The following is a 26,283-nucleotide window of genomic DNA, read 5'->3' on the forward strand; positions in this document are numbered from 1 at the left end:
CCTGGGAAGTCCATTCCCATGCAACACTTACCAGTGTGTGATTGAGGTGACATAAGAGCAGGGAGGTGCATAGGGCATGCTCAGCTGGGTGCATTGTGCGTATGTAGACCCCCTAACTCCGCATGCACGCGTTAGTCTTGAAGCAGTGTTCCCTCTTTCTGTAATTCTCTACCCCTCCTCCCACCCCCTCCCCGCCCCCCTGGCGTGTCTGCAGGGCTTGCCAAAGGCGGTGGTAGATGGAGAATGACGAGCTGCCCACCAGACAGCGAGGATGGGGCTTGTGCCTTTTACATTTGCTCTTCTGGAAGCAGCGATCTACCTGTGGGCCATTTGGCACATAAGAGCTGTGCACACACTTTCCTCCCCGTGTAAGCTCCCTTTTAAACTGAAGCAGAAAGCAGGGTCCTTAGAATTGACGGTGAGACGTGCCATCTGAGGCTTTGCTTTGAAGAAGTTGAAAGGCAGGGCAGGCCTCCGAGGGAGTGTGTATCCTGCTTTGCTGCTCCAGAGGTGCCTCAGGGTTTGAATCACCAGGAGGGGCAGGTGGGGTCGCTGGGCCGCCCGGGAAGGCCCTTTCGGTGCAGACAGGAGCAGACCGGAGCAGGGAGCCAGGAAGCGCTGGCGTCGGAGCCTTTCTAAGCAGCCTCAGTGGAAGATTGTCCTCTGAGAGCCCCTCCTGTCTGAACATAAGGCGACGCCGTTGGGCCTGCAGGTCCCACGGGCTTCTCGTGGAAGGAAGGCTTTTAGCGAATCTCCCAGAACCCGGCTCTTTGAAGCGCGGGCGTGTTTTCCAGAGGGAGGCAGCCCTGCTGGGGGCTTAGAAAAGGAGGAGATAGAAGAGCCCTGGAACCCGTCACCCACAGGGAGGGATTGGTTTGGGCGGGGGCAGAAACAGGAGTCACATCCGGTTAGAGGAACAGCACGCTCTGCCCACCCAGTTCACTCTCCTGGGTTCAGCTCAGGGGCCGCTGCAGGAGGGGGAGGGGAGTAGAGGGCCTTCCTCCTTGCAGGCAGGGCTGGGTGGCACCAAGGAAGAGAGTGGCCTCCACAGCCGCGCAGGAAGCACACACCCACAGTTCTGTGCCACTGCAGGTTCTGTGGCGGGTTCTAGAAGTTTCCATAGTGAGGTGGGATCCAGACTGGACTGTGAAGGATGGCAAAGTCTTGCCAAGTAGAGGTGTGAAACGAGCCTCATAGACAAGGCCTGGGTGTGAGAGAGGTTGGCTTGAGGCGACCTGCCCGGAAGGGAAGCGGTGGGGTGCTGGGCGAGGAGGACGGGAAGGAGGGCCGTGGCCGGGCAAGGCCTGTGTTGAGCGCTGTGCTGGAGGGTGACTGAATGGTCAGCCAGCAAGAAGAGGCTGTGCTGGCCAGCAGCGCTTGGGCTGTGGGGGGCCATCACTGCGGGGGGGGGGGGGGTGTAGATTCTAGGAGTAAGAGCCTGGACATTGGGAGACTGGTGAGGGCTCTGGAACAGTCTAGAGAAGAGGTGATTGGCCCTGTTCTATATGGGGAGACCCTGCTCAAAGGAAGAATTACCTGCCTCTCCCCTCTGCTCTCAAGACCCTTGCGCTCTTCTCCATTCTAGCACTTAATGACCCTGTATTGCCCGTTTGGGGCTCTGTCTCCCCTTCTAGGCATGGGTCTCCCTGAAGGCAGGGATGGTGTTTCAGGCATCACCCCTTCTTGTCCCTCATAATCCCTGGCACAGGGTGAATAAAATGCTTCATGAGCAAATAGAAAAGAGCCTGGCTGGTGTGCTCAGTGGGTGAGCACTGAGCCATGAACCAGGAGGTCATGGTCTGGGTTGTGGGCTTGGTCCCCAGTAGGGGGCGTACAGGAGGCAGCTGATCAATGATTCTTCTAATCATTGATGTTTTTATCTCTCTTCTTTCCTCTCTGAAATCAATAAATATACACACATATTATATATTATATATATTATGTGTGTATATATAATATGTGTGTATATTTATATATAATATGTGTCTTTATATATATAATATGTGTATATATATAATATATATTGTATATATATAATATGTGTATATATAATATATATTGTATATATATATATAATATGTGTATATATTTATTGATTTCAGAGAGGAAAGACAATGACATTCTCCTGTAACAGTGAGGGAAAGGGCGGGCAAGGAGGAGACATTCTGGAAGCAGGATGATCCAGACACGGTGCAGTGTGGTGTGTGGGGAAGGGCCCCTGGTGGAGGGTGAGGATGGAGTCTGCTATCGACCGAAACCTGAGGGGTGCTGTGCTGAGACTCGAGCCGGGGGTGTTGGGCACTTCCAGGAAATACCCATGGGCACCTGGGAAAAGACGGATGGGGCCTCTGTTATATATTACCCTCTACGTATGGTTTCCTCCAAGGGACAAATGAATGGGATAGGAAACCAAATCCCTTGCTTCTCTTTAACCGGATATCTATGCCAGGGCCTTAAAAATAGAATTCTCAAACCGCCGGCATTGCAGCCGGTTTTGTCTGCTTGGCCAGCATGTCACTCGGCGGTGCTTTGTTTTTCCCTTGCACGGCGGTCCCGCCGCATTTGGGCCCGCGGCCTGCTATGTGGTCCTGAACAGGGGCCAATGTCCTCCTGGCAGAAGCCAAGGCGGGCTGCCTCCTCCGGGGGCCGCCACCCGCTCTGCCTCCCCTGGGCCCCAGCCTCCACCCCCAGACGGTCCATGGGCCCAAGCACAGCCCGGTGCAGCCCGGACAACCCAGACTAGACAGAAGCCTCCAAGTAGGCTTAAATATTGCCCCTTCTTTCCCCCAGGAAACAGTCTGGCCCAGGGCGTTGCTAGGAGCCCTCAGGCCTACGGGCATCACTCTTCCTCTGTTTTGGGCCTCTGGGCTCTATAGTAGAGTTATTTCCGCTCCTCCAGCAAAATTCTCACTGTCGATCTTTGCAAAGCCTGCCCCCCACCACCTCCTCCTCCTCCTCCTCCCTCCCTTTCTCCCTCCCTCCCTCCCTCTTGCCTTTCCTTCCTTATTTTCCTTTGGCCCCACCCCCAAACTCCAATGACCCTCTCCTCCATCAGCCACCATTCTCGTGTATTTAGTTGATATCTTTTTCTTGTGCATGTCCTTGAAAAATGTGTAGTGTTATCTTGTGTTCATGTGTTTGTAATGGATATAAACCTCCTCTGCTTTCTTACTTTCTCTGCCCAATGCCATGTTTTTAAGCCCCTTGCATGTTGCTGGGTGAACATCTGGTCTTTATTTCAGGGTGTGTTTCTAAGGCCATGGTCACAGTGGCTTTTCAGAAACCCTAAATATGAAAGGTTCATTTAAATCCCTGACTTATTAAAGCATTCTTTTCAGACTGAAGGTAGACTCTGTCTCATCTTGGTGTACCGAGCCCCTAGGCCTTGGCCTCATGCTATGTCTGGCCCTCCGCCAGGGCAGAAAGGGAGGCTATAGAATAAGATATGAGACTTGTGTCCTGGGCTGTTGGCCTTTGGAAACCATCTCTAGAAGACGTGGGGCAGGGACAGTGACATGTCTATAGTCCTAGAGGCACAGAATTGTGGGAAAGAATGTCCTATCTATTTGGTGCGGTGAGCTTTTACATGACCCTTTAACCTTGAGGAAACGGGAAGGAAAACAGGAGGCCCAGAGGCTCTCTGCAGACAGCGGCTTTGCCAGCATAATTGCCTTGGGTGGTTTTCACTGGGGCCTTCATCTGAGGTCTGGGAAGGGCTGCGGCCCTGGGGATGGAGGGAGGGAGCTTGGCCCCGGGAGGGCACAGTCTCGTGCGCCAAGGCTGATGCGGGGCCTGCCCTGGCCTCGGTCCCTGCAGCTGTAGGAGATTGTATCTGGGATGTGGCCTGGGTCCCTGCTGGCTGGAGATCCAGGGACATCTGACTGGCAGGAAGGCAGGCCAATGAGCAGTCGGCCTGCGGGTTTATCCCGTCTCTGCCAGTTCCCATCCATGTGACTTACCTTCTCAAAGCCTCAGTTTCCTCATCTGAAAATGGGAGGGGCGGTCTGATAATTACTCCCTCTCGGGGCTGCTATGAGGCTTAGGTGATAAAACATGAGTAGTTAATAAATGAAAGCTACAGCAGTGATGGTTTGTTATTATTTTATCAGGAATGTGGCATTTCCTGTGCTAATTCTGCCCTCTTCAAGTTTGTCCTCAGGGGACACGCTTGTGCATCATGCCCACTTTCCCTAAGAAATGTGTCTGAGGCAGGCTCTTCTGGGCTCGACTCGATGGCTTGGGCCCCAGGCACTTCTTCCACCGTGTGCCCACCAGCAGAGCTTTCCAGGGGACCGTAGCCGTGTCCCAGGCCAGCAGCCCTGTGGCAGGGGCCAGCGTGGGGTTTGGGCACGGAGCAGGGGCTGACTCGCTCTGCCTCCTTCTCCCAGGGGAGAGGCGGGGAGATGCGGAGGGGGGGGGGGACCGCCTTTCACTCAGAGCCCTCAGAACTCATCACACCCTTGGGGTTAAGCGACTTCACGCTCTGCTCTCCATGAGTTATAACCAGGAGCTCACGCGCCGCCTTCTCTTTCAGAGGATGTGGAGGATGTGGAGGACGAGCCGATACGGGAGGAAGTCATTCTCGCTCCAGTCCCATCAGCGCTCAGGCTGCACATAGCGTCAAAGCCAATCGACCCCTCAGTGGCAAAGGCAGGTGTTGACTTAAAAGTGCGAGTTGATACATCTCGATGTGAATGGGTGTCAATGGGGGTGTGTGAAATGAAGACGGTTTGATTAGAATTGGTGTGAATGAGGTGATCTTGATCTTTGTGGCTCCATCCATCTCAGTCTAGCCTCTCAGTCGTTGTTTAACTGGGCATTTGGGTGGATGTAGAAGAAAACCTGAATGAGAATCAGGAAAATGGGGGCCTAGTCCTGGCAGCTCCCAACTCTCCCCGAACCGAAAGGTCTCAACCTCCTCCCATCAAACGCTCCAGGGCCCTGCTCTTTTGTCCCTGAGCAGCCCCATGGCATCTGCAGTGGCCCCAGAGCTGGGGTGGTCATGGGATAGTTGCCCTCATTAGACTGGCCCTGCTCCTGCACTCGTCTCTGGGCCCAGGCTGGTACCAGTGAGGAAGGGCAGGGAGGCGTCAGCAATTCTTCAGCACCCTCTGGGCTCGCACCCTGGTCTCCTCGAAGGATGCTGGGACCCAGGGGGAGGTTCCCAGCTTTACAGCCTCCTCAGCAGGGTGCCCAGGACTCCATACCATCTCGGCTGCCAGGTGGCCTCACCCTGCCCCTTGGCCGTGGGATGAATTCTGCTCCTGCTTCTGTCACTGGCTTTTCAGCCAGATTCCAGGAGGAAGATGTAAACTCCGGGACACAGCTGACTCCCTTCTCTTCCTACTCCCCAGATCACACACCGATCAAAAGTCAAAGGTTTTTCTAGAGTGTTTCCCTCCCCTTCCTTCCCTTTTCCTTCCTTCTTTAGAAACCACAAAGGGTCAGAGGCAGCAAGTGGCCCTGACCTTGGGGGAAGTGCTCTGGCTGTCTGTAGCCACTGGGCTGTGGTTCCAGACCATGGAAGGGTCCTTAGAGGCCGTAAGAGACCACTCAGCCGTAGCATCTTCAAGAGCAGCTGGAACACCTGAGGCCCCACAGAAAAGGTGGGTCCAGGGCTTCTGGCTCTGGCCCTGGGACCTGGGCCCTCACAGCCTAGCTGGGGGCTGTCCTGTGATTAAGAGAACAGACACGGGCTTCAGCCTGAATACTCAGGTCTCTCTGGTTCTAGGCTCTTGGGAAACTAGGTTCCAGTACATGGATGGTGGTAGTTGGTGCAAGGAACCTACCCTGACAGATGACCCTGCTCTCCCCCCAACCCCCATCCTGTGCAGCCAGCCCTCCTTTGATGACATGGGGACAAATGCTCTGTCACAGAGATGTTCCTTGTACTTCGTGAAAAGAAAAAAGCCATGTTAGAGAGAAATAATCGGAGCTTGTGGGAAAGATCTCAGCCAGGGAGGGGTGCAGAGGTGGCCTCGGAACCCACATGCTGGCATCTTCAGAGGGCCCTGATGTAAAACCATGGCGGAGAGCGAGGGAGTAGCCAGCACGAGGAGTGGGCATCCGGGGAGAGGCTCTGCCTTCCTGTCCAGGGGCAGGCAGTGGGGAGGGGTTGGCACTTTCTGGGGCTCTGGAGGGTGGGGCTTGAGTTGATGGGAGCTTAACTGTGAGCTCAATGTCAGTCAGAAGTTTAGAGAAGGCAGAGCCTTGGGAGACGGTGAGACCTCCTTCACTGGGTGGTTGTGGTGTTCCAGCCAAGATCTTGGGGACCACTCTTGGGTGGTGGTGTAGAGGAGATTCTTACATGTGGAGAGGGTTATACCAGCGTAGGATTGGCAGACTTTTTCTCTAAAGACCCAGACCTAGGGTCCAGCCCACAGGTAGTATATTTTTGGCTCTCAGTTGCAGTCGCTCAACTCTGCCAATGCCATGTAAAAGCAGACATAGACAGTATGGTAAGCAAATGGGCATTGATGGCTGTGTTTCAATAAAACTTTATTTATAAAACAAGTGGGGACCGGATTTGGCCTGTGGGTTTGCTGAGCCTGTCCTACAGCACCAGTTCTCAACCTTGGCTGCACACCGGAATCGCCTGGGAGGTTTACGCTTACAGACACCGGAGCCTGACGCCCAGGGTTTCCGATGCCGTGTGCCTGGCACGCGGCCTGGGCATCAGGACTGTTAAGAGCTTCGTAGGCGATTATAGTGTGCAGTCAAGAACTTCCAAGTTCCCTTGTAGAACTAACATTTTGTGTCTCACGTTTCCTCTAAGGAACCTAAAAAGGTTTTGGCCTGGGTCAGCACACGCTGGTTAGGATTACAGATGTTCCAGAAGACGACCTCAGGGCTGATTTTATTTCCTCCAGTGTGAGAAGAATGGGTTTGCAAGATAAAAAGAAATAGACAGCTTTCCTGAGAATGGACGGCCCTGCCGAATCCCACAGCAGCTCCTGTGGGAACCCCTGGGCAGGGCACTGTTTACTTTCAAAGCAGCAGTAAAACGCTCTCTTCTCTTGACAGGACATGAAGACCCTTCTGTTTGGTTCCAGCTTTTGCTGTTTCAATGAAGAGTGGAAGCTGCAGAGTTTTTCCTTTAGTGACGTGGCCTCGTTAAAATATGGCATCGTGCAGAACAAGGCAGGTCGCTTTCGCGTTTCCCCAGGACCTTACTGCAGGCCCCTCATGGGCGGGGGTGGCATGCATCCCAGTTGGTTAAACCCTATGAATGTTACCTGGGCCGTCTAGTGCCGGCCAGCCCCACATTTGCTGGTTGTCACCTGGCAGGAGCTCGGTAGCTGCCGAGCAGGACTGAGGCGCCCCCCTTCCTGTGAGCACTGCGGCTCCGGAATCCCCTCTGAGCGAGGAGTCCCCGCAGCTGGCGGGCACCAGGGAGCGTCCTTATTAGGCTGCGTATAGAGAAATGGTTTTTTTTTTCAGGATAAGGGAGACTCAAGGCAGGGGGAGCCTGGACGAAGCGGGGCGTGGGTGGAAAGGGGGAGGCCATGTGAAAGTCCAGTGGCTGCGGAAAGTGAGAAACAGAGGTGTGAGGGGCGGTGTGATAAGACAGAAACACAGGTGCATTGTGGCAGATTTGAACACGGCTTATACCTATCTCCCAGGATGTGCACTTTAAGGGCCCAAAGGTCCTGTCAATCCCGCAGTTTAACTGGCTTCCATTTCTCAAGCCCCAGGAACCTCCCCCTGCCCCACACCGCCTGGGGAAGAACCCCAAGACAGCCAGCTCTGTCCCAGTGTGGCCACGCTCAGCACCCCCACAGCCTGCTGCCCTGTCAGTCCTTGACTTGTCGATGTCTCTAGGGATGAGCTCTTCGGGAGCCTTCTCAGGCTGACGTGGGAGGGGACAAGCCACACCTACTGGGTGCTGCAGGCCTCCGTGGGCAGAAGTGAGCGCATGTAAGCGGAGGCTGCAAAGGGGTGCTCTTCAGCGAGGATGGTGGGGCGAGGCTTCCTGGAGGAGGCGGCCTCCAGGGTGGGCCTTGAAGGCCGGGGAGGCATTTGGCACCCTCAGCCCGTGGACACGGACACGTTTCCCTGGGTGACTGGGAACCGATGGTGATGTCCCTGGCTGGTTGTGCAGTCACTTTCCTCCCATCAGTCATTGCCGACACCCTCCTCCCTCCAGCGACGGCTGCCTGGGCCTTGGCCGTCCCCTCTCTGTGACAGGGGGTCAGCACAGCGTGGAAGGAGCCACCATGTCAGAGACCCCTGTTTCCGAGGTCGGGCTTGGAGAGGCCCCGTGGGCTGTCACCTGTGGGCAGAGCTGGTTCTGCAGGAACGGACGGCTCAGCCCTGGGCCCCTTCCTGCTGGCACTGACGGGTGTCCTTCATTCCAGGGTGGTCCCTGCGGGGTTCTGGCGGCTGTCCAAGGCTGTGTCCTGCAGAAACTGCTGTTTGAAGGAGCCGGCGACGCTGACTGCGCTCGGTAAGTGAGCGCCCATTCCTGCGGCCTCCTTCCCCAGAGGCTCCCCAGTGTCCAGGACCACAGGCAGGGCCCGGCGTGTCCTCGAACTGGCGAGGGGAATGGGGGCCGGTGAACACGGCCTGTGCGACCCGGGAAATGAGTTGTGTGCATTTGTCTAGAGGCAGGGAGGTGGCTAAGTGCTGTCCACGTGGCCATCGGCTGTGGGACGGCATCGGAACTGGGGCCACCCTCCTCCAAAGCCGCGTGCAGCAGCCCGACTGCCATCCACACCCACCCACCCCGCTGACCCTGCCCCCAGCCCAGGGCTCGCCTCCCTCCCGCGTTACCTCACCTCTGCCAACGTCCCTGCCCCAGGGAACTGGCTTCCACACCCTCCTGCCACCTATTTTCCAGCTCACAGATGGTGTGCACACGGCACCGCAGGCTCACTCCCACTCACTCGGCAGACTTTTCTGGACATTTCTGTGCAGGCACAAGATAAGGAGTGTCGGTGCTCCGGAAATGCTCTGCCGGAGGATGGCTGGCTAGAGAGCCGGACTCCTGCCCCGCGGGTGGTGCAGAGACAGAGGATGGCGCGGTGCTGTCCGGGCCGGCCCCATGGCCTCGGGAGGAGCGCCTGCTTCCCTCTCCTCCCTGCGGGCCAGCTACTAGCTTGTTGTTTTCGTTGAAATAGGACTTACATGCAGAAAAACGCACAATCCAATTGCTCGGCTCCTCCGCGTTCTGCTTAACGAGCTATCGCCCAACCACACACGGCGACTGCATCACCCAGCACCCCGAGAGCCTCCTGCCAGGAGATGGACCCCTCCATTCTCCTCCCCAGAGTCGAGTTAAACGGACTCTAAAGTCGCGGTTTGGTTTTGCCAGTTCCTGAACTGGAGTGGAAAGCACTTGTCTTTTAAACTCGCCGTGTCATCGCCTTTTTTAGTTTTTTGAGACTGAGTGCTATAAAGACAACATGGCCCATTCGCATTTGTTCAGGCTCAGATTCCTGGGAGATGGCGGCTCCCCAGCCGGTCAGCCAAGCTCGGTGCAGATGAAACTCTCTGCTGGCTTCGGTGCGTTTGCCTTAGGCAGGGTCCGAGTGAAGGTAGCTTCTCCTGCTTGGCATTTTGTAACTTGTCAAATAGTGGAATTTGTCCAGTTGCTTTACAAAGTGATAACCAAAGTGTTTTTCCTCAAGTCAGAAGTGCTGACCATGAGCATAGCATCACTATAATCAGCACAGCAACAACTCACTGGTCCTTGTTCTCTAGACACCCCGCCCCCCCATTCTCCCAGGTCCGTCCCTCGCTGCCTCCATGTGTCGGACCCTCCATGGCCTGCTCTGGAGCCCAGCTCAGCCGAGGGTGGGCAGCTTGAGTGTCCGTCGTGGGCAGAGAGCCTGCCATTGACCCTCCCTAAGACCAGCACAATGCGCGATGTTCAGGAGCGCTACTGGCTGGCCAGTGGGATGTGCTCAGCAAGGGCCCCTGGCTGCCTGCAAGGTTCAGGGGCTCCCTCTGAGCACCCCGTCCCTATCTGCCTCGCTCCCTTCCTTGCACTGGAAGGAAGTGTGCAGGGAGGACTTAGCAGGTGCTTGGCGGAAGATGGGGCTCAATGAGACAGCCGTGGCCTTGCCCTCATGGCTCCTCTAATTGAATGCAAGAGCCAGACAAATGGACAGGAGGCTACAGGGGACGTGCAGGGCGCTAGGGGTTCACCTGGACATGAGGAGGGTCGGCAGCTGCTGGAGGAGTGACATTTCATCTCACCGAGAGCGGGGGATGCACAGGACTGATTCCTCCTCTCACACCCCTCCCACATGCCTGTTCCTCCCTCCGTTTCCCTTTCCAGCAGATGCCTCATACTCCTTCCGGCCCTTGCTGGCTTCTCACTGCCCAGAGGCCATGGCTTCAGGGAGGCCTTCCCAGACCTCCCCATTCAAGACAAACCCGGCCTGCCTCCAAGCCCCCGCCCCCGATCAGTGCCCTGTCCATCCATGGTGCTACCTGTCATTGTCCACACACAGCCCGCACCTCAGACACTGGCTGCAAGAGGACCCGGGCCTTCCTGGGCTGCCTGGCCCACAGGCATCCAGCCCAGGGCCTGCTCCACCGGAAAGGCCCTCAGGACTTTTGTGGAATGAAGGTGCGGACAAATGCACAGTTATCCAGACTAACAGGGAGGAAAGGGGAACGGTACTCCGGTAAAGAGAACCATGTGTGCAGGGGCTGAGGGCGGGGACAGCAGAGCCAGAGAGCTGAAAGTGGCCTGGGATGGCCAGGGCAGAGTTTGGAGGGGCAGGATGAGCCTGGGGCTGGCGGATGGGTCAGGGCCAGGCTGCCAGAGGGGCCTGGGGGCCTGGCCGCCTGCTGGGGTCAAGCCTTGGCCCTGGCCCTCATGGGAGAAGTCTTACAACTCCTCTCAGCCCCATATCCCTTTGGAGCTGCTTTTGAACTTGGACTCGGGCTTCTGAGAAAGTTGTGGGTCAGTAGTCAGGGCAAGGCTTTTAAGTTGGTGCCAGGAATGCTGTGTCTGCCCGGGGCACTAGGCAGGCTTGGTTCCTTATTGCCCACTGCATGCCCACTCAGGGGATGTGAGAGACCCCCGATCCAGGCACAACTTTGGGGTTGAGCTCTGCTCTGCACACCAGAGACAAGAGCCAGGGCCCGGGAGGCAGGCAGCCATCCAGGTTGGGGCTGTGGGTGGAAGAAAACTGTGCAGCTGCGGGAAGTGAGGTTGTACCTCCCACTGCCCGCGGTCAGCCCCTGGCACGGACTCAGGCTGTTTATATTGACAGGTGTCTGTGTAAGCGCTGATTAGATGGAGAGCCTCCTGGGTTCAGGCTATGACTTGGGTCGAGCAAAGGCCAAGGGAATGAGCGCGGGCGACGGAGCGGGGAGGGGTGAGCCAGCAGGATCCGAGTTGGTGCTGTCCTGAGGCGAGGCCCTGCAGGTCAGAGGCCACAGGAAGCTGCCTTTGCCAAGCTGGCCTCAGTGCAGCCTGTAGGTGCTGAGACCGGGGGTGGGGGGTGCCGGGCTCTGTGCTCCTTAGCCTGTCCCCAGGCTGGCTGCTAAAGAGAGTGTGAGACTGGGGCCTAGGGACCTGACATTGTGGGGGAGCAGGGCCTCACCATCTCCATCTGCGAATCTGTCCTGCCTAAGGCTGACTGCAAACCAACACCTCTGTACATCCCCAAGGGCTGTGCGAGTGAGTAGGACCATGGGTGTCTCTTGCCAAGGTGCATATGGGGAAACTGAGGTCCAGAGAGGCAAAGATGCTTGCCCAGGGTCACACCTGGCATCCGTGGCAGAGCCAAGCCTGGCGCGCGGCGCCCTGCCTGTCGCTCACACCGCTGTGCCCTAGAGGAGACTTGGCGACGGGAGAGCCAGAGAGGTGGGGAGGCCTGAGCGTCCTGGGTCTGAGGCTCCTGAGTGCTGGACACCAGATGGCCTCTCAGTGACCAGTGGGTGGCTCTGTGTTTTATGGGGGGGCTTCTCGACAGAACCACCCCTCTTTCCTAATCTGGAAAAAGTCAATAGAGAAGAATATAGACGAGCACAGCAAGTACCTGGGGCCCCCCTCACCTGGCATCTCTGCAGGGACTGCTCTCGGGCCCAGCTCCTCTTGAAGTTGATTTATTGCTTCAATTTTAACACTGATGGGTGGGGTCCTTGATGATCTCGCACGGGCTGTGTGCTGGGTTGGGTGTGAGGCCTCAGCGCTCCCTTCTGACTCTGAGATTCCAGGATGTCAGAAATGACCTGGCTTAAAAAAAAGGCGGCACACGCCTTCTCAGGAACCCTGGCACGGCCCACCTCGCAGCGCCTGCAGCTGGCGGCTCGGGGCTCAGCTCCTGTGGACCCGGAGGGGCTCCGCGCTCGCTGCCTGTGCCGGGTCTGCCTTCCACTGACCGACCGACGGTTGGGGAACTGTTTCTGTGAAAGCCGCACGGTGGATGTGACGTGCCCTCTCGGGAAGGCATGCTGAAATGAAGGCTTCTTGGCAGGGCCCATATCCTGCTGTGGGATGTCTGGTTTCATTAAGACTTGTCCCATCAGGCTGGCAGCTGACCTCTCTTCTGTCCTGGAGGACAGTGCGGGCAGCGGGATGCCGTGTTTTTCCACTCGAGGAGGGCTGTGCCAGCCTCAGCTGGTGGGCAGGGTGGCCAGCCCTCAGTGCCCTGCAAGCCTGGCGGGGCCGCAGGCAAGACGCTGTCCTCTCACCTTCACTTTCCTTCTGACGTCGGGGAATCTGAAGCCCAGAGATGGAGGGACACTTGTCCGAGACCCCTCCAGACACAGAGCAGAGCCCGGCTTGGACCCTAGGTCCAGTGGCCCCGGGCCAGCCTTCCGCCCACCCACCCCGGCAGCTTGGACTGTGAGAGGGAGCAGATGGACTAAGCAGCCTGCACTCAGCTGGCCTCTGCATTCTCTGTGAACTCAGGCTAGTGGGCCTGGGAGAGTGGGGGTCAGGCTGTTCTAAGATAAGTCGGGCAGAAACACCTCTGAAAGACTCGGTGGTTTAGGCCAACGCAGAATGAATTATTTTCCCACTCCCACCCCAGCCCAGACAAAGGCCTTCACCCTGCACTTTGGGGGATGTAGACTCTTAAAGAGACTTCTTGTTTAAGAGCCCCGCCAGGTGCGAGATGCATGGTAGGAGGTTGATAAGTGTGTGTCTGCTGAGCAAGGCAATGAGGACCATCCTGGTCACTGAGGCCTGGCCGTGAGAGCAGACACCAAGTTATCTGGTGGCAGTAGTCTGGGTGACAGATCACATCGCCCCCTTCCCCTTGATTTTCAGTTGTACACACATAGGTGGGCGCACCCATAGGCCCCGGGGCCAGGGAAATGGCAGGATGGCATGCTTAGGGGCATCGGGCCCAGTGCCCGTTTACAGGTGGGGAGGTGACAGTCAGCAAGGGCAAGGGGCTTCCCAGGGCCTGGGAGCCAGAGTGGAACCCAGGCCCGACCGCCGCCCTTGCCACAGCCCCACGGTGCTTTCGGGGAGCTTGGGTCTCACTGAGGAGGAGGCTGGCGGAGCGCAGGGAGGGTGGAGAGCCCAAGTGGAAGCCCAGGAAAGGATGAGGACGGCTGTGTAGAAACTCGGAGGCTGGAGGGGCTGTAGCCAGGAGCCCGGTGCCGGACGGACAGGCTGGAGGCAAAGGGAGGCTGGTTCTCAAAGCCACGTGCCCCGGACGGGCGGCCATTGTCCACCCTCTCCCCGTCCCTGGGTGCTGTGGTAGGACTTCCCATCTTTGCTGTGTGATTTAGGTGGGGCGTTAGTCTCTGTGCCTCAGGCTTCCCCTCTGACCTGGAGATGATAGTGCCTGCCCCCTTCGCAGGTGCTGGAGCGATGAGGGAGCGCAGCGCCAGAGTCCTGGGCGGGGACGAAGGAGGCGCCCTGCTTGGCTTTGCCCTCCTCTCTCCCTCCCTTCACCAGGGGCCTCTTTGTTGCCTTTTATTTTCGTAAGAGATTTTCTGCAGTTTTTGGCACCACTGACTGCCCATCCTTCTTAGAGTCCTTCTGTGGGACAGCACCCCTCCCAAGTCTGCTCCCCCAGTGCTAGGGTTCCCTGGGTCCATCCTGGCCACTCTCTCTGCTGCTCCTCGTCCTCTCTCTGGGCGGTCTGAGCCACCCAGGTGCCCAGGACCCTCAGGTGGCTCGGAACCCTCTACTCAGCCCCGGCCACTCATCAGGGCTTTTGATGTGTTCCCAGGCACATAAACCGCCTCCCTCAGCCCGATCCCCGCCCTGTGCTCTTCATCTCGAAGCCTTCCTCTCCCATATCCCCTCGCCCTACGACTTCTAGTCACCAGCAGGTGCCCCACCCCACACCTGTGGTCTCATTTCCTGTTGTCTCTGGGGCCCAGGTGTCGCTGAGCATGGCTGGGACAGGGCAGTGCCTTGCCTGTGTCCGGGATGGCTTTCCTTCCTCAGTGGCAGCAGGCCTGGGGCACATCTGCTCAGCCTCTGGGGCTGCCAGAACTCACCCCCCTTTACACACACCCCAGGGCCATCAAGTCTCCAGTCCCTTTGCTCCTCCTCCAGCCCCGCCCAGGGCCCCTCCCTCCAGACGCTTCCCTTGGTCCTCATCGGAGGAGGTACCTCCAGGCTCTGCAGGGCGCCCCTCTGGGTGGCAGAGGAAAGGACCGGCCATCTGCCACGGGGCTGCGCTGCCCCTGGTTTCTGTCCCGTCGACATAAACACACTCCTTTTTCCTCCTCAGGCAGCTGCAACCGTCCAATGCCCACAGGACCCACTGCCTGGCCCTGGCCATCGCGGACATTTTGTGGCGGGCTGGGGGCCACGAGAGAGCCGTGGTCACACTGTAAGTGCTTCCCCGGGCTGTGTTGCTACCACTTAACCTTGGGCTGGCTCAGCTGTGGTCAAGCTGGCTGTGCGTCCTCCCAGACCCCTGCCTGTGTCCCATGCTGGGACCGGCCCCGAGAGCCATCGGATGTGCTGGGCAGCCCTGCCCTGGCGGGGGGTTGGGGAGGGAGGGGAGGTGTCAGTCTCATCTCAGGACAGGCCAGATCTGCCTGCCTGCCTGCTCCCCAAGCCTGGGGAGCTCTCGGAGGTGGTACCTCCCTGAGAAAACCTCTGACCCGCAGCCTGCTCTCCTCTATAATTTTCTGATCCAGAAGCCTTGGAAAACAACCCTTCAGTTGACCTAGTCACCACCGCCCCGATTTGTATCCTCTCCCCAACCCCAAAGCACGCTCTGCTTGTTCTGTCGCCTGGGTCCCTCAGAGGAGGGGGCTCAGGGGAGTGGTTGATGGTGGAGCCAACAGTGCCTTCCTGCTACCTCCCTCCTACCCCATGTGGAGGCGCCATCCTCGGAATCCACACGGATGGCTGGCTTCCGGCCTGATGGAAGCATTACTGGGCCCCAGCCCCAGGGCCAGGCTGTAGTAAAGGGCTGCCTTTTCCCAGCTCTGTCACTTATTGGCTGTTGGATCTTGGGCAACTGACTCAACCTCTCTGTGCCTCATCTGTTGACTCATCTGGAAAATGGGGGTGATGATTACATGACTTGTGATTATGAGGGAATTAAATGAGTCCATATAAATCAAATGATGTATAATAAATGATGATCTATCAGTGTAAACCATAAATCCATGTAAATAAATGATAGATAACAACAAATGAATGTGGAATGCTCAGGACAAGTCCGGCACATATAAGTGCCATGTCAGTGTAGGTATTGCCATTATTCTTATTGATCCTACAGAGCGCTCGTCCTTGGTACCCATGTTCCAGTTAACGTACTAACCCTGGCCCTGAGGATCTGCCTGGCAGCCCTGAGAGCAGATGGGGCAAAAATTCAGTTTCTTCCTGGTTTACAGACTAGGAAAGAGAAGCCCAGAGAGGGGCAGTGGCTGGCCCGAGGCTACACAGCCGGCCCCAACCCCCAGCCCAGCTTCTAGGCCCGGCCTCACTGGGCGGCAGGGGCACCCAGGATGCTGTGAAAACACGCTGGTGGGTCGGCGGGAGCCTCAGAGGCTGGGATTCCTGACGTCCCTGAGCACCAAGGGCAAGCCAGCATCCCTGAGTGTGGAACTGTGTCTGTCGGCTGTGGGTGACAGGCCGACTTCCTTCTGCCAGGGCGTGGGTTGGCATGCCAAGCTCTCCTGCTGTCTGTTTTCCATTCCTTTCCCCCTTTCTCCTGTTCGTGGTGCTCTCTGGACCCAGCCTTGGCTCCTTCTCTCCCTGGAGCCAACTTCCCGCCCGTCCTCATTGAATGGCACATGTGGACTCGCCCTGGCTCAAGGTCATGCCTTTTTCCACACACAGGACTCATGCGTCTCCATTTCCTTTTTAGGGCTTCGGGAACACAGCAGTTCATTCCAACAGGGAAATACAAAGCAGATGGAGTCTTAGAAACAGTACGGCTTTCTGGAAAATTATCACGCAACCCTTGGCTTGGTTTGGGCACGGTCTCCTTTCATATAAGTAAATCCTTCCTCAGCTGGGGAGGGCCAGCCCTCCCTGTGGCCCCGCCAGCAGAACCTCCTCCAGGGGCTGGGGCTAGGGCTGGGGCTGGGGCGGGCAGGTGGGGGCTTTGGGGGTGGGTTCTTGCCAGAACTGGCTTTATGGCCCCCGCAAAAGGCTGTTGGTCAGCCTGTGACATCGAGGTTGTACCAAGCCCAGAGTTCCCCCCGCAGGAGGCCGCCACCGTGGGGGCTTTGCTTTACCGAGTGGTTTCACGTGACCTGAGTCTGGGCACATGTGGCCCTGAGAGCCTAAGGAAGGGTCTCACTTTGTTGGATGTTTTCTCTAAAAGTGGTTTTTCCTGATCTGCCCGAGAAAGCAAAAGAAACTCCTATCTGCTGCTTTCCACTCCACTCAGGATGCTGCCTGCTGGGCTTAGAACTGGCCTGGGTGGCGATTTGGATAGGGCACCTGCCCCACCGTCCCCGCCCGCCCCCGCCCCACCCCCAGGTGCTCCTCAGGCTCCTGGCTCTGGCGGTTCACTCTGTGTTTGTATCTCCTCAGCTCATACTCTACGATTTGACCTGCTATGAGGAGCTGGTGGCTTTTCTCCAACAAAGCATCCATCAGGTACGCGCGGTGGTTTAGTTTGTGGGGTGCGCGTTGTTAAGCCTACTTTGTTTGTAGACGAGATGTTGGTGAACTGGCATTGCCCCTCCCCCCCTTCCCCCACCCTGGGCGGTGCTGGGGGGTGGTGGGGAGAGGCTAGGGAGGAGCTGCTGCTGGCCCTGGGCACCGTGGCTGCAGCAGAGTGGGCTTGGGGAGCGGGGACCCAGGCCCGGCCATGCTTCCTGGAGGTCTGGCGTGGCTGCCAGGTTCAGCCTGCTGCCACTGTGGGGGCTCCGCGGCGGATGGAGCGGGGTCCGAGTGGAGGGAGGCAGCCACTCGACGGTGGCTTTGAGAGCTTTCTGTCTGCGGGGAAGCAGACACCTCCAGAAGCAAAGAACCCTTTGCCAGTGAGTGGGAGGGGCCCTGGGGTGCTGATCACATGACCCAAGCATCTGAGGCCCCCTCACTGCCCACCAATGGCCTCTGGTGACCCTCAGCACCAAGGTCTACATCCTTGAGTGTGGGCGGGGCCTGTACCCCCAGGTGTCCAGGAAGCCCCAGCAAGACTGGCTGCGAAGGTTCAGAGCGTGGGGCCTGTGCTGGGGAGGGACGCCTTCCTCTGCCAGCCTCTGGGCAAACCTCCCTCCCCCCACCCCTGCCCGCTCTGGTCCCTGGGTGTACGCGGTCGATAGCTGGCCCTCCTCTCTGGAAGGCTGTGTTTCCCCTGCAGTTTAACTTATGTTTTTGCTGGAAGCCGCTGAGCTGCCTCAGCACAACCCTCACCAAATTCATTTTTCATGGCCTGCGCCTGAGAGGGCTTCCTCGTGCCAGGCCTGGAAACCAACACCGAGCCGTCTCTGCCCAAATAAATAGCCTCCTTGCTGTGCTTTCATTACCGCTCGCCCCCTGGGGGGGTGTCTGGCTGGTCCCCGGGAGCCGGGGATGCCTCCGCCCTGCCTCCGAGTGGGGCTCCGGGTGGGCTTGGGTCTCTGCGGCCCGAGCAGCATGGGAATGGCCCTTCCCCAGCGGGACAGACGGGTTCCTGGCCCCAGCGATGGTTTCCGGCCTTTCAGGGAAGGCGCCTGGCCCTGCGGTCTCCCGTGTCTTGGCAGCTTGAATTTGATGAGATAATTTGAATCAATGTTTTTTGGGTTTTTTTGGTGCCATTCGGTCATGTTCCGGCAAGAGCCCAGGTGGGGGCATTTCCTCTGGTCTGTGGTCTCTTCTAACAGTCCACATGGAGGCCACAGCCAGGGCCCTGCAAGGTCCCTCAGGGTGTCCCAGGGACTGGACAAGGTTGGCCCGAGTGGAATAATAGCTCTTCCCGTGAGAGAGTGGGCTCCCAGTGGCTTTGGTGTCCCCTTCATCACGGTCCTACGAGGAGACAGTCTCTGCAGGCCTGTCCAGGCGATGTGCCAGTCCAAGGCAGAGCGGGCAGGCATTTCGGAAGGGGAAACTGAGGCTGGGAGAGCTTTGTCACTCCCTAAGGCAGCACACAAGTCAGTGGTAGAGCCGTGACAAGGGCGCAGGGGGCCCAAGTCCGCCAGGCCTGTCCCCCGGCAAGGACTCAGCCCTGCTCTGTGCGGTGGTCACCGCGTCCGCGGAAATGTGCAGAGGAGCTGTGCGTGGTCCACGTTTTGCAAATGGGGACAGGAGGACAACAGTGAGGTGACTGGCCTGGGATCACAGGATTAAGACGAGGTGGGTTTAAGATGGCTGTTGACTCGTTTCCTCCATCTCTACTTCCAATCACAGATGGAAAGTCACTTATTGAGGAGTGATGTCCTCGGGGCTTTTCTGTGTTCTAACGGAGGTAGCCCGCCCTCTCATGCCTCTAGGCCAGTGGTTGGCAAACTGCGGCTCGCGAGCCACATGCGGCTCTTTGGCCCCTTGAGTGTGGCTCTTCCACAAAATACCGACTTCGTGGCACATGGGCCACGAAGTTTCAATTGCACTGTATGTGCGCGCCCGCACGTGGTATTTTGTGGTATTTTGTGGAAGAGCCACACTCAAGGGGCCAAAGAGCTGCATGTGGCTCGCAAGCCGCAGTTTGCCGACCACAGCTCTAGGCCTTTGCACGTGCCTTTCCTCTTGCGCGGAACAGCACTCCCTTCTGATTCCGCCTTGTCCCTTGGGTTTCTGTTCAGACACCATTTTCTCCAGAAAGCCTTTCTTGACACTCCCTCCTTCCCCAAACTCGACGTTGGTATTGAAGGCCCTTCCTGTGTGTCTCCAGAGGAACCTGTATTCCCATCAGAGCAGAGCCCCTTCCCCACCCCTCCTGTGTCTTGTCCTCCTCCCCCGAGTTACCTATCAGGAGGCAGATCTGTGCCCACCTGTTCACAGCATAACCTTAGCAGGGAGTAGCCGCTTGGCTACTGCACGTGGTGCTTTTTTTGAATGACTAATTGAATTAGTGGACAGAAGTAAAGACTATATTTTGAGAAAAAGAAGAGATAATTTTATCAAAAGCTGGAGCTAAAATAGTTATCACACCTGAGCACCATATTTGGCTCAGAGCTTGGCAGCCAAGGCAAAATGTAAATATGATAAATTCTATAAATCTTAATTGCTCCAGGAAAACAACCTTTTTTTCCTGGCTATAAGTCCAAAACCAAACTGATCACATGTAAAGAACTGGCTATTTTAACAGGCAGCATCTTCGACAGCAGTTCACAGAAGTGGTGTCGTCACCAAAGTGGGATGAGTAAGGTCTTCACACTGATTTGCAGTGAGGCGATGGCATTTCTCTAGGAAACCCAAGGCACACGGTCTAGCCCAGTAGACGGTGCCTGCGGGGCTCACTGACAGGTGTGCAGTGTGGAGCCAGCATCCCACCAACAGCTAACACAGGTGCTGGGCCTGGTCCAGGTGCGTTGCAAGGATGATCTCACTTAATCTTCACAATGACCTGGGGAGTGTAGGGCCTATGATTTGAATCCTTGCTTACAGAGGAGAAGACTGGGGACAGAGAAGTTAGGAAATGTCCCTGTGGTCACATGGCTAGGAGTGGCAGAGCTGGGATTTCAAGCAGGCAGCCCAGCTCGAAGCCGTGGCTCCAAACAGGCCAGGACTAGGAGAGACAAGTAAGGTGCTCCCCTTGGGTGCCAAATTCGAGGGGCACCCCAAACCTCAGTAATCAGCATAAATAATATTGTAATGCGATATCTAAAAAATCCAAATAATCCATGAGGACGGAAATAAAAACTTTAAAAGACCGGATCTGCCCTTGCTCTTGCCCAGCCCACCTTACTGCCCTCCAGACCCCACTCTGCCCAGCCCGCTCTTTGCTGCTCTCCACGGCGCAGCTCTGTGAAGTAAGGGGTTTGAAACCAGATGAAACCCCCACACGCCTGCCGGGCTGCTCCCTGGCTGCTTGGCCTGCCACTTGCACAGTTTCTGAGCCCCAGTTTCCTCATAGGGCAGATGGCAGGACTAGCAGTCCTCACGGGACAGTCTGTGAGCGTGAAATGTGACGATGAGCATAAGACACTGGCCTTGGTAACAGGCTGCTCCTGCTGCTGCTGAGTCCTGAGCTTCCAGGACCTGGAGGTGGAGGGTGTGGTCCTGGGTGGGCACTGTGTCTGCTCCCATCGTCCTCATCCCTGAGGGGGTCTGCCTTGGGGCCACCCAGCCACCTCAGGGCTGGCTAGAGGCAGCTGGCTCACGGTCAGGCTGCTCCCTGGGCTGTGACCCCCGGAAGTGAAAGGAGGAAGGTGCAGACCTAACGGGTGCTCATTCCTTTCTCCTCTTCCCAGTTCGAAGTGGGCCCCTATGGATGCATCCTGCTCACCCTGTCTGCCATCCTGTCCCGGTCCACTGAGCTGTGAGTATCTTCCTCCCTCACCTCCCGGGTGGCTTGTCTGTCTTGCTCACTGCGCCTCCCCAGAGCGCAGGGCGGTGCTTGGAGCACAGTGGGTGCTTCCTTTGTGAGCCTGGTTGGGAGGCTGGCGGAGGAGAGAGCAGTTACATTCTACATGCATGTGTGTTCAGTGCTGCCTTCTTTTCGGTCTGCCTGCGTGTGCGGAGTAGTGAGGGGGTGACCTGAGAGTTCACTGGGCACACTTCACACCCATGTGGACTCCCCTGAGACATGTGTGGGGATGGACAATCGAGTCTGAGACCTGGGAGGTGACTCACCTCCCAGAGCTCAGGGAAAGGGGGACTCACCCTAGGCCAAGGCAACCTGCAGGCTGCAAGGCTCGGGTCTAGCCAGCACTGAGATGGTGGGGTGGGCGTGTGGGGGCCTGGCAGGCAGTGGGGGCAGAAGGCTGGATCCCGACTCCAGGCATCCTCATCCCCTGCAGCCCCCGAGCTGGAGCCTCCATCAAGATTACTCCTAGGAGCTCTCTGGACTTCTCATCCATGTCCCTCGCTGGGCCTATGTCACCAGGGAGAGTTCAGCTTAATGGCACATTAATATCTTGTGGAGTACAATCGATGCCACACTCAGTTCCAAGCAGAGAGACGGCCCTGAGGCGTGGAGACCTGGGGGAATGCATTTGCACTTTTGGGTGCTTGGTGTGAGGAAGATTTGGGAATAACCCTAAGCAGCTCGGCCCGGGATGTGGGGCGGCTGAAAGCGTCGTCGTGCGGTGCCCAGGCTGGGGAGGCCCAGGAAGAAGGAGACACTTGCTCCTGAGGTCGGGCCTGGGCCGGTCCACGCTCCATGAGGCCTCAGTGCTGTTGGGAGGAGGACGGGAGGGCGCTGAGGCCTGGTGCCGCCGGCCACCTGCTGCTGCTGACCTTATTAACATGTGCGCTCAGCGTTTTCGAATGGCATTTTCTCCTAATCCTGCCATGATGATAGGGTTCATTCCTGGCCCGGCTCACGTGCATGGAGACCATGAGCTGCACTGCCTCCTCCCCAGGCCTGGTCTGCTGATCCTGGGCTGACAGGGTGGGGGGAGGGGTCTCCAGCTGTGGTGAGAACCCAGACCTCACTGACAGGAAGCTGAGCTTTCAGAAGGGCCAGGCCTGGTGACGTCTCGCAGTGGGAGCCTCCCAGCCTCGGCTTCCCCACCTGTGCAGCAGCCTCTTTCGCTCAGGGGGTCTAGGCCCTGGCTCCAGCCTGGGAGCTGGCACCCTGTTTACATGCCTCCTGCAGGGAACGGTTCTGTTGTCTCAGGCTGCAGAGGCTCCAGGCCCACCATCCAGGCTGCTGTTCACATTGTCCAGAGCTGGGCCACCAGGGCTGCTTTTGCCCCCTCCTGCCCTTCACCTACGCCGGGCAGGACGTCACCTGTGGGCATTGGGCACGCATGTGGGGAAGGTGCCTCACTGAGCCTGCAGAAGCTCATGCTGATGGGCCTGAAGTTACAGCCCTACCAAACCCTTTCCTCTTCACTACAGGCACCCCCCCACACACACACACAGGCACACACACAGCAGACATGCACACATATGCACACAGACAGACACACACACAGGCAGACACACGTGTGACCCAGCTGCAGTCCCCTCCAGTTCCCAGGGCAGGAGAGAGAGCATGTTACTGACAGTCCCCTCCCTTCACAGCCCCTGAGGACCTTCCGGGGCCTGGAGGCAGATGATTTTGAGGTCTCCCCGGGCAGCTTAGGCCAGCCTGGCCCCGCTTGCCAGCAGGACTGGCGCAGAGACCTGCTTTAGTGTTGGACTCAGCAGGAGCCGATCGGGCTTGTCTGACTCCCACGGCCTCCCCTTCCCCTTTCCTAAGAAGACAGCACAGCGGACACGCTCTGGGCACCGGGAGCCATGGCACCCACATCGTGATGTTTCTCCCTCCGCTCTAACACCCACACGTGAAGCTTGTCATTCTCACAGCACCCTGCTGGGCGGCACTGTTGTGACGACTGACCCTCCCTGCCTTTCAGGTGAAGAAGTGAGGTGTGGGAGGCCAGTGGCTTACCCCTGTCACACAGCTCGACCAGGCAGCCTGACCCCACACCCCAGACAGGGCTCTTTGGTTTGCTGTTTAAGGATCTGAACTTGGGAATAAAACAGACTTGGTTTCAGGTCTGACTGTATAACCCTCTGAACCTGAGTTTGTCTGTAAAAGGGGGTGGTAATTTCTGCTTCCCAAGATTTAATGGAGAAGTAAGTGTGTGCTTGGCACGGGCTGGGTAGCAAGCCTGGATGACGGCCGCTGCCATCTGACCCTGTCTCCGCTGTGCCCAGATGCCCGGTATCCCATCCTGTCCTCGTGGAGGAGACGCGGCCACAGGGATGTCCTGCAATGGGTGATGGGTGCGCCTGCGGCTGCAGTCACCCTTGGCAGGCACTTTCTAGTGGCGCGGGGCTCCCTGGGGCTGAGTGCTGTTCCTCAGATGGAGCGGGAGAAGGCGGCGGGAGGACCCGTCCCTGCCCTGGAGTGCGCCCCCCAGAGGTGCTGGAGAGGACACCAACTCTCTCCTATGTGTTTAAGATGCCTTTTAGTTCTAGTCAGTTTTAGTCAAGGGCACGTACCTCAGTTGCAGGCTTGATCACCAGCCTGCCAGGGCACATGCGGAAGGCAACCAGCCCATGCATCTCTCTCACATTGATGCTTCTCCCTCTGTCTCTCCCCCTCCACTCCCCTCTCTCTAAAAATCAATGGAAAAGTGTCCTCAGTGAGGATTAATAACAACAAACAAAAGGTGACTTTTAGGTAGGCTGCCTGAGAACATCAGGTGGGGCACGGGCAGGCCTTCTCCAGTCCAGACCCAGGCTCCCTCCACCCCCAGGCAGTCCCAGGATGACCCTTCATGACCCCCCATCCCCCCAGGGCTGCCAGAGACGGGGCTTCCTGCAGGGGAAAGAAGGACTGGCAGGGAGGGCAGGAGCAGCCCCAGCAGCACACACTGCCCAGATCCTGTGAGGATCATGCTGAAGTTACTTAAAATAGCACCGAGCATTCCTGGCATTTCTGCGGGGTCTTCTGAAGAAGCTGTTCTCGCCTTCGCCTCTGGGGAGGGAGCTCCTGGAATGGCCCACGCCCCTCGCGGCCATCACGTGGCATGCCCCATGGAGCCTCCTCGGCCCCGGAGCCTCTGGTTTCCGGGCTCAGGAGGGATGCCAGGCCTGGCTCGGGGTTGGCTGTGATCCGCTTGGCAGTGGACGGGTCCCAGGACCGTGGAAACCCACCTCATCCTGCCCGCCTGGGGGTTGGCCTTTCTCTGTAGACATGTGGGCACCCAGGGAGAACGTCCCCAGCCCAGGCACCACTTGCCGGATGGAGCTGAGGGCTTATCCAGGGCAGCCCGGCGGTGGCAAGTCACACAGAAGGAGGTGTCCCCCTCACTGGCTGCGCTGTAGCTGTGGGGCCTGGGCCCCCATCTTCGCTCTGTTGCCCACGAGCCGTGTGGCTGACCTACCTGCGCCTTAGCTTTGTCATCTCTAACCGGAGGGGTTTGGACTGTGCTTCTTAGTCTCTTTCTGTAGTGAAAAGAAATAGGTTTTTCCTAAGGAAACCGTATCCCGAAGCTGAAGCTCACTGCATATAGCAGATGAGGCAAAGCGGCTCCGAGGCAGCAGAGGGGTGGGGAGGAGACCCTGCCCCCCCCCCCTCCGGTGCCTCTTTGAGACCCCGTTGTGGAGAAGCTCCCCCCGTGGAAGCATTTGAACGCGGCTGGGCCAGATGGTCGCTTCCCACTCTGGGTTCAGATTCAGCTGTGCCAGCGCCTTCGAGGCCCTTCCAGGGGCATCTGTGACTGTCGGGCAGCGGATGACATCCTCTGGGAGCCCAGGGAGAGCCGAGTGGCTCAGGTCCCACGCTGCTCATCCAGGGAGAGGCGGAGTGTGGGGCCCGAACCCTCCCAGACCTGTACAGTCACGGTGTGTGTGTGTGTGTGTGTGTGTGTGTGTGTACACGTGTACGTGTACGAGAAGTGGTGAGGTGAGGCTGCCGGGCTGGGTGTGAGGCCATACGTGTTGGTGGGTGTGTTTGAGATCGTGGGAAAGTGACTTGATTGTGTGTGTATGTATGTGTGTGAGTGTGTCCATGTGAGTGTTGTGTATGTGTCTCTCTCACATTGATGTTTCTCCCTCTGTCTCTACCTCTCCTCTCCACTCTCTCTAAATATCAATGTGTGTGGGTATGTGTGTGTGAATGTATGTGAGTGTATGTGTGTGAGTGTATGTGTGTGTGAGACTGAGGTGTGGCCACCTCTCCCTCCTAGCAAGGCTCTCAGACCCATGCCTGAGGCTCGGGCAGGCCTCACACCACAGCCGGCACCTCCTGCCCCCTGGCTGTCCCCAACCCAGGCGTGCAGCCTGCCCTTCCCCTCCTCAGAGGCTGCAGAGCAGGAGCAAAGCTGGCCTTGGACTATTGTTCATTCCGGACCACAGTGAAGGCTTGTGAAGATTTTATTTTTTCCACTTGATTTCAAGCCCTCTATTTTCTTTCCTCAGATCTGAGTTGCTTACAGAACATCTCAACAGGCTCTCATGCTCCCCTAGCTCCCCTGCCTTCCAAACCGCACGTCCTCGAACTTTCCAGCGCGCTCTCCCACGCCCCCGGGGTGCCCAGGGCCCTGGGTCAGGGCCGCTCCCAGCCAGGCCTGCACAGTGCGGGTGCTCAGTGCCCCAGGAGTCAGAGGTGACGTGGCCTGGCAAGGGGGTGGTGGGGGGGGGGCTTGGGCGGTGCCCACCGGGTGGCACAGGCCTGGGGGTGGGGGGAACAGCTTATGAAGAGAACCTTTTCATGAAGTGGACCCTTGGCATTTGTTACAGTGGCAACTCGGCTGCCCAAGGCCGTCCTGAGAGTCCCAAATAGAGGGTGGTTTGTCATGCGCTGAAGCGGCTTCTGGACACAGAGCCGGCAGGGAGGGCGAGGCCGCGTGTGCACCATGGCGGCCCTGATTCTGTCCAAGAGGACACACAGCAGCAGCAGCACAGTTTACTTCTTTGTGCAAATAGCCCTGACACGAAAGCCACCCCTGAGTGTTGGTGCGAAGGCAAGCGACAGAGACTCAGCTCTTCGTGTCAGCAGCACAGGGCGCTATCGACAGGCTCGGATCAATGGCTTCGGGCTTTTGGGAGGTTGGACCCAGGAACCCAGACAGCGTCTTTGGGACCTGATGTCCCTCCTTCTGTCCCTTGAGTCTTCCTTCCTGCCTCAGCGGTGTTCTCAGGGGCCCCTCCTGCGTGGTGGGGGCCCCTTTTCTCCAGCCCCCTCTGCCTGCTGGACCCGTGCCCTGTGCCTGAGGCCTCACCTCGGCCAGGCCTGGGTCCCACCCATCGTGGGCATGTGAACATGGCGGGGAAACTCAAAGGGCTCCACACTGGCTGGGGAAGAGACGGCTGGCGGGTCGGGAATGGGGAGTTTGGGCGGCACCAGCAGAGCAGAGGGA

At 57.8% G+C, this 26,283-nt stretch overlaps 1 protein-coding gene across 1 annotated transcript in view; it reads left to right on the forward strand.

The window, feature by feature from the left end:
- MINDY4 (MINDY lysine 48 deubiquitinase 4) overlaps positions 1–26,283 on the forward strand; it is a 91,543-nt gene that overhangs the window by 40,183 nt on the left and 25,077 nt on the right. Inside the window, exons 7-13 of the mRNA XM_059712688.1 lie at positions 4,535–4,650; positions 7,024–7,140; positions 8,358–8,446; positions 14,661–14,762; positions 16,257–16,320; positions 16,931–16,996; positions 20,734–20,801. Of these exons, the coding sequence (XP_059568671.1) occupies positions 4,535–4,650; positions 7,024–7,140; positions 8,358–8,446; positions 14,661–14,762; positions 16,257–16,320; positions 16,931–16,996; positions 20,734–20,801 (622 nt within the window). The remainder of the gene's footprint in view (positions 1–4,534; positions 4,651–7,023; positions 7,141–8,357; positions 8,447–14,660; positions 14,763–16,256; positions 16,321–16,930; positions 16,997–20,733; positions 20,802–26,283) is intronic.

This window comes from Myotis daubentonii, chromosome 10 (assembly GCF_963259705.1).
Source record: "Myotis daubentonii chromosome 10, mMyoDau2.1, whole genome shotgun sequence".
NCBI lineage: Eukaryota > Metazoa > Chordata > Mammalia > Chiroptera > Vespertilionidae > Myotis > Myotis daubentonii.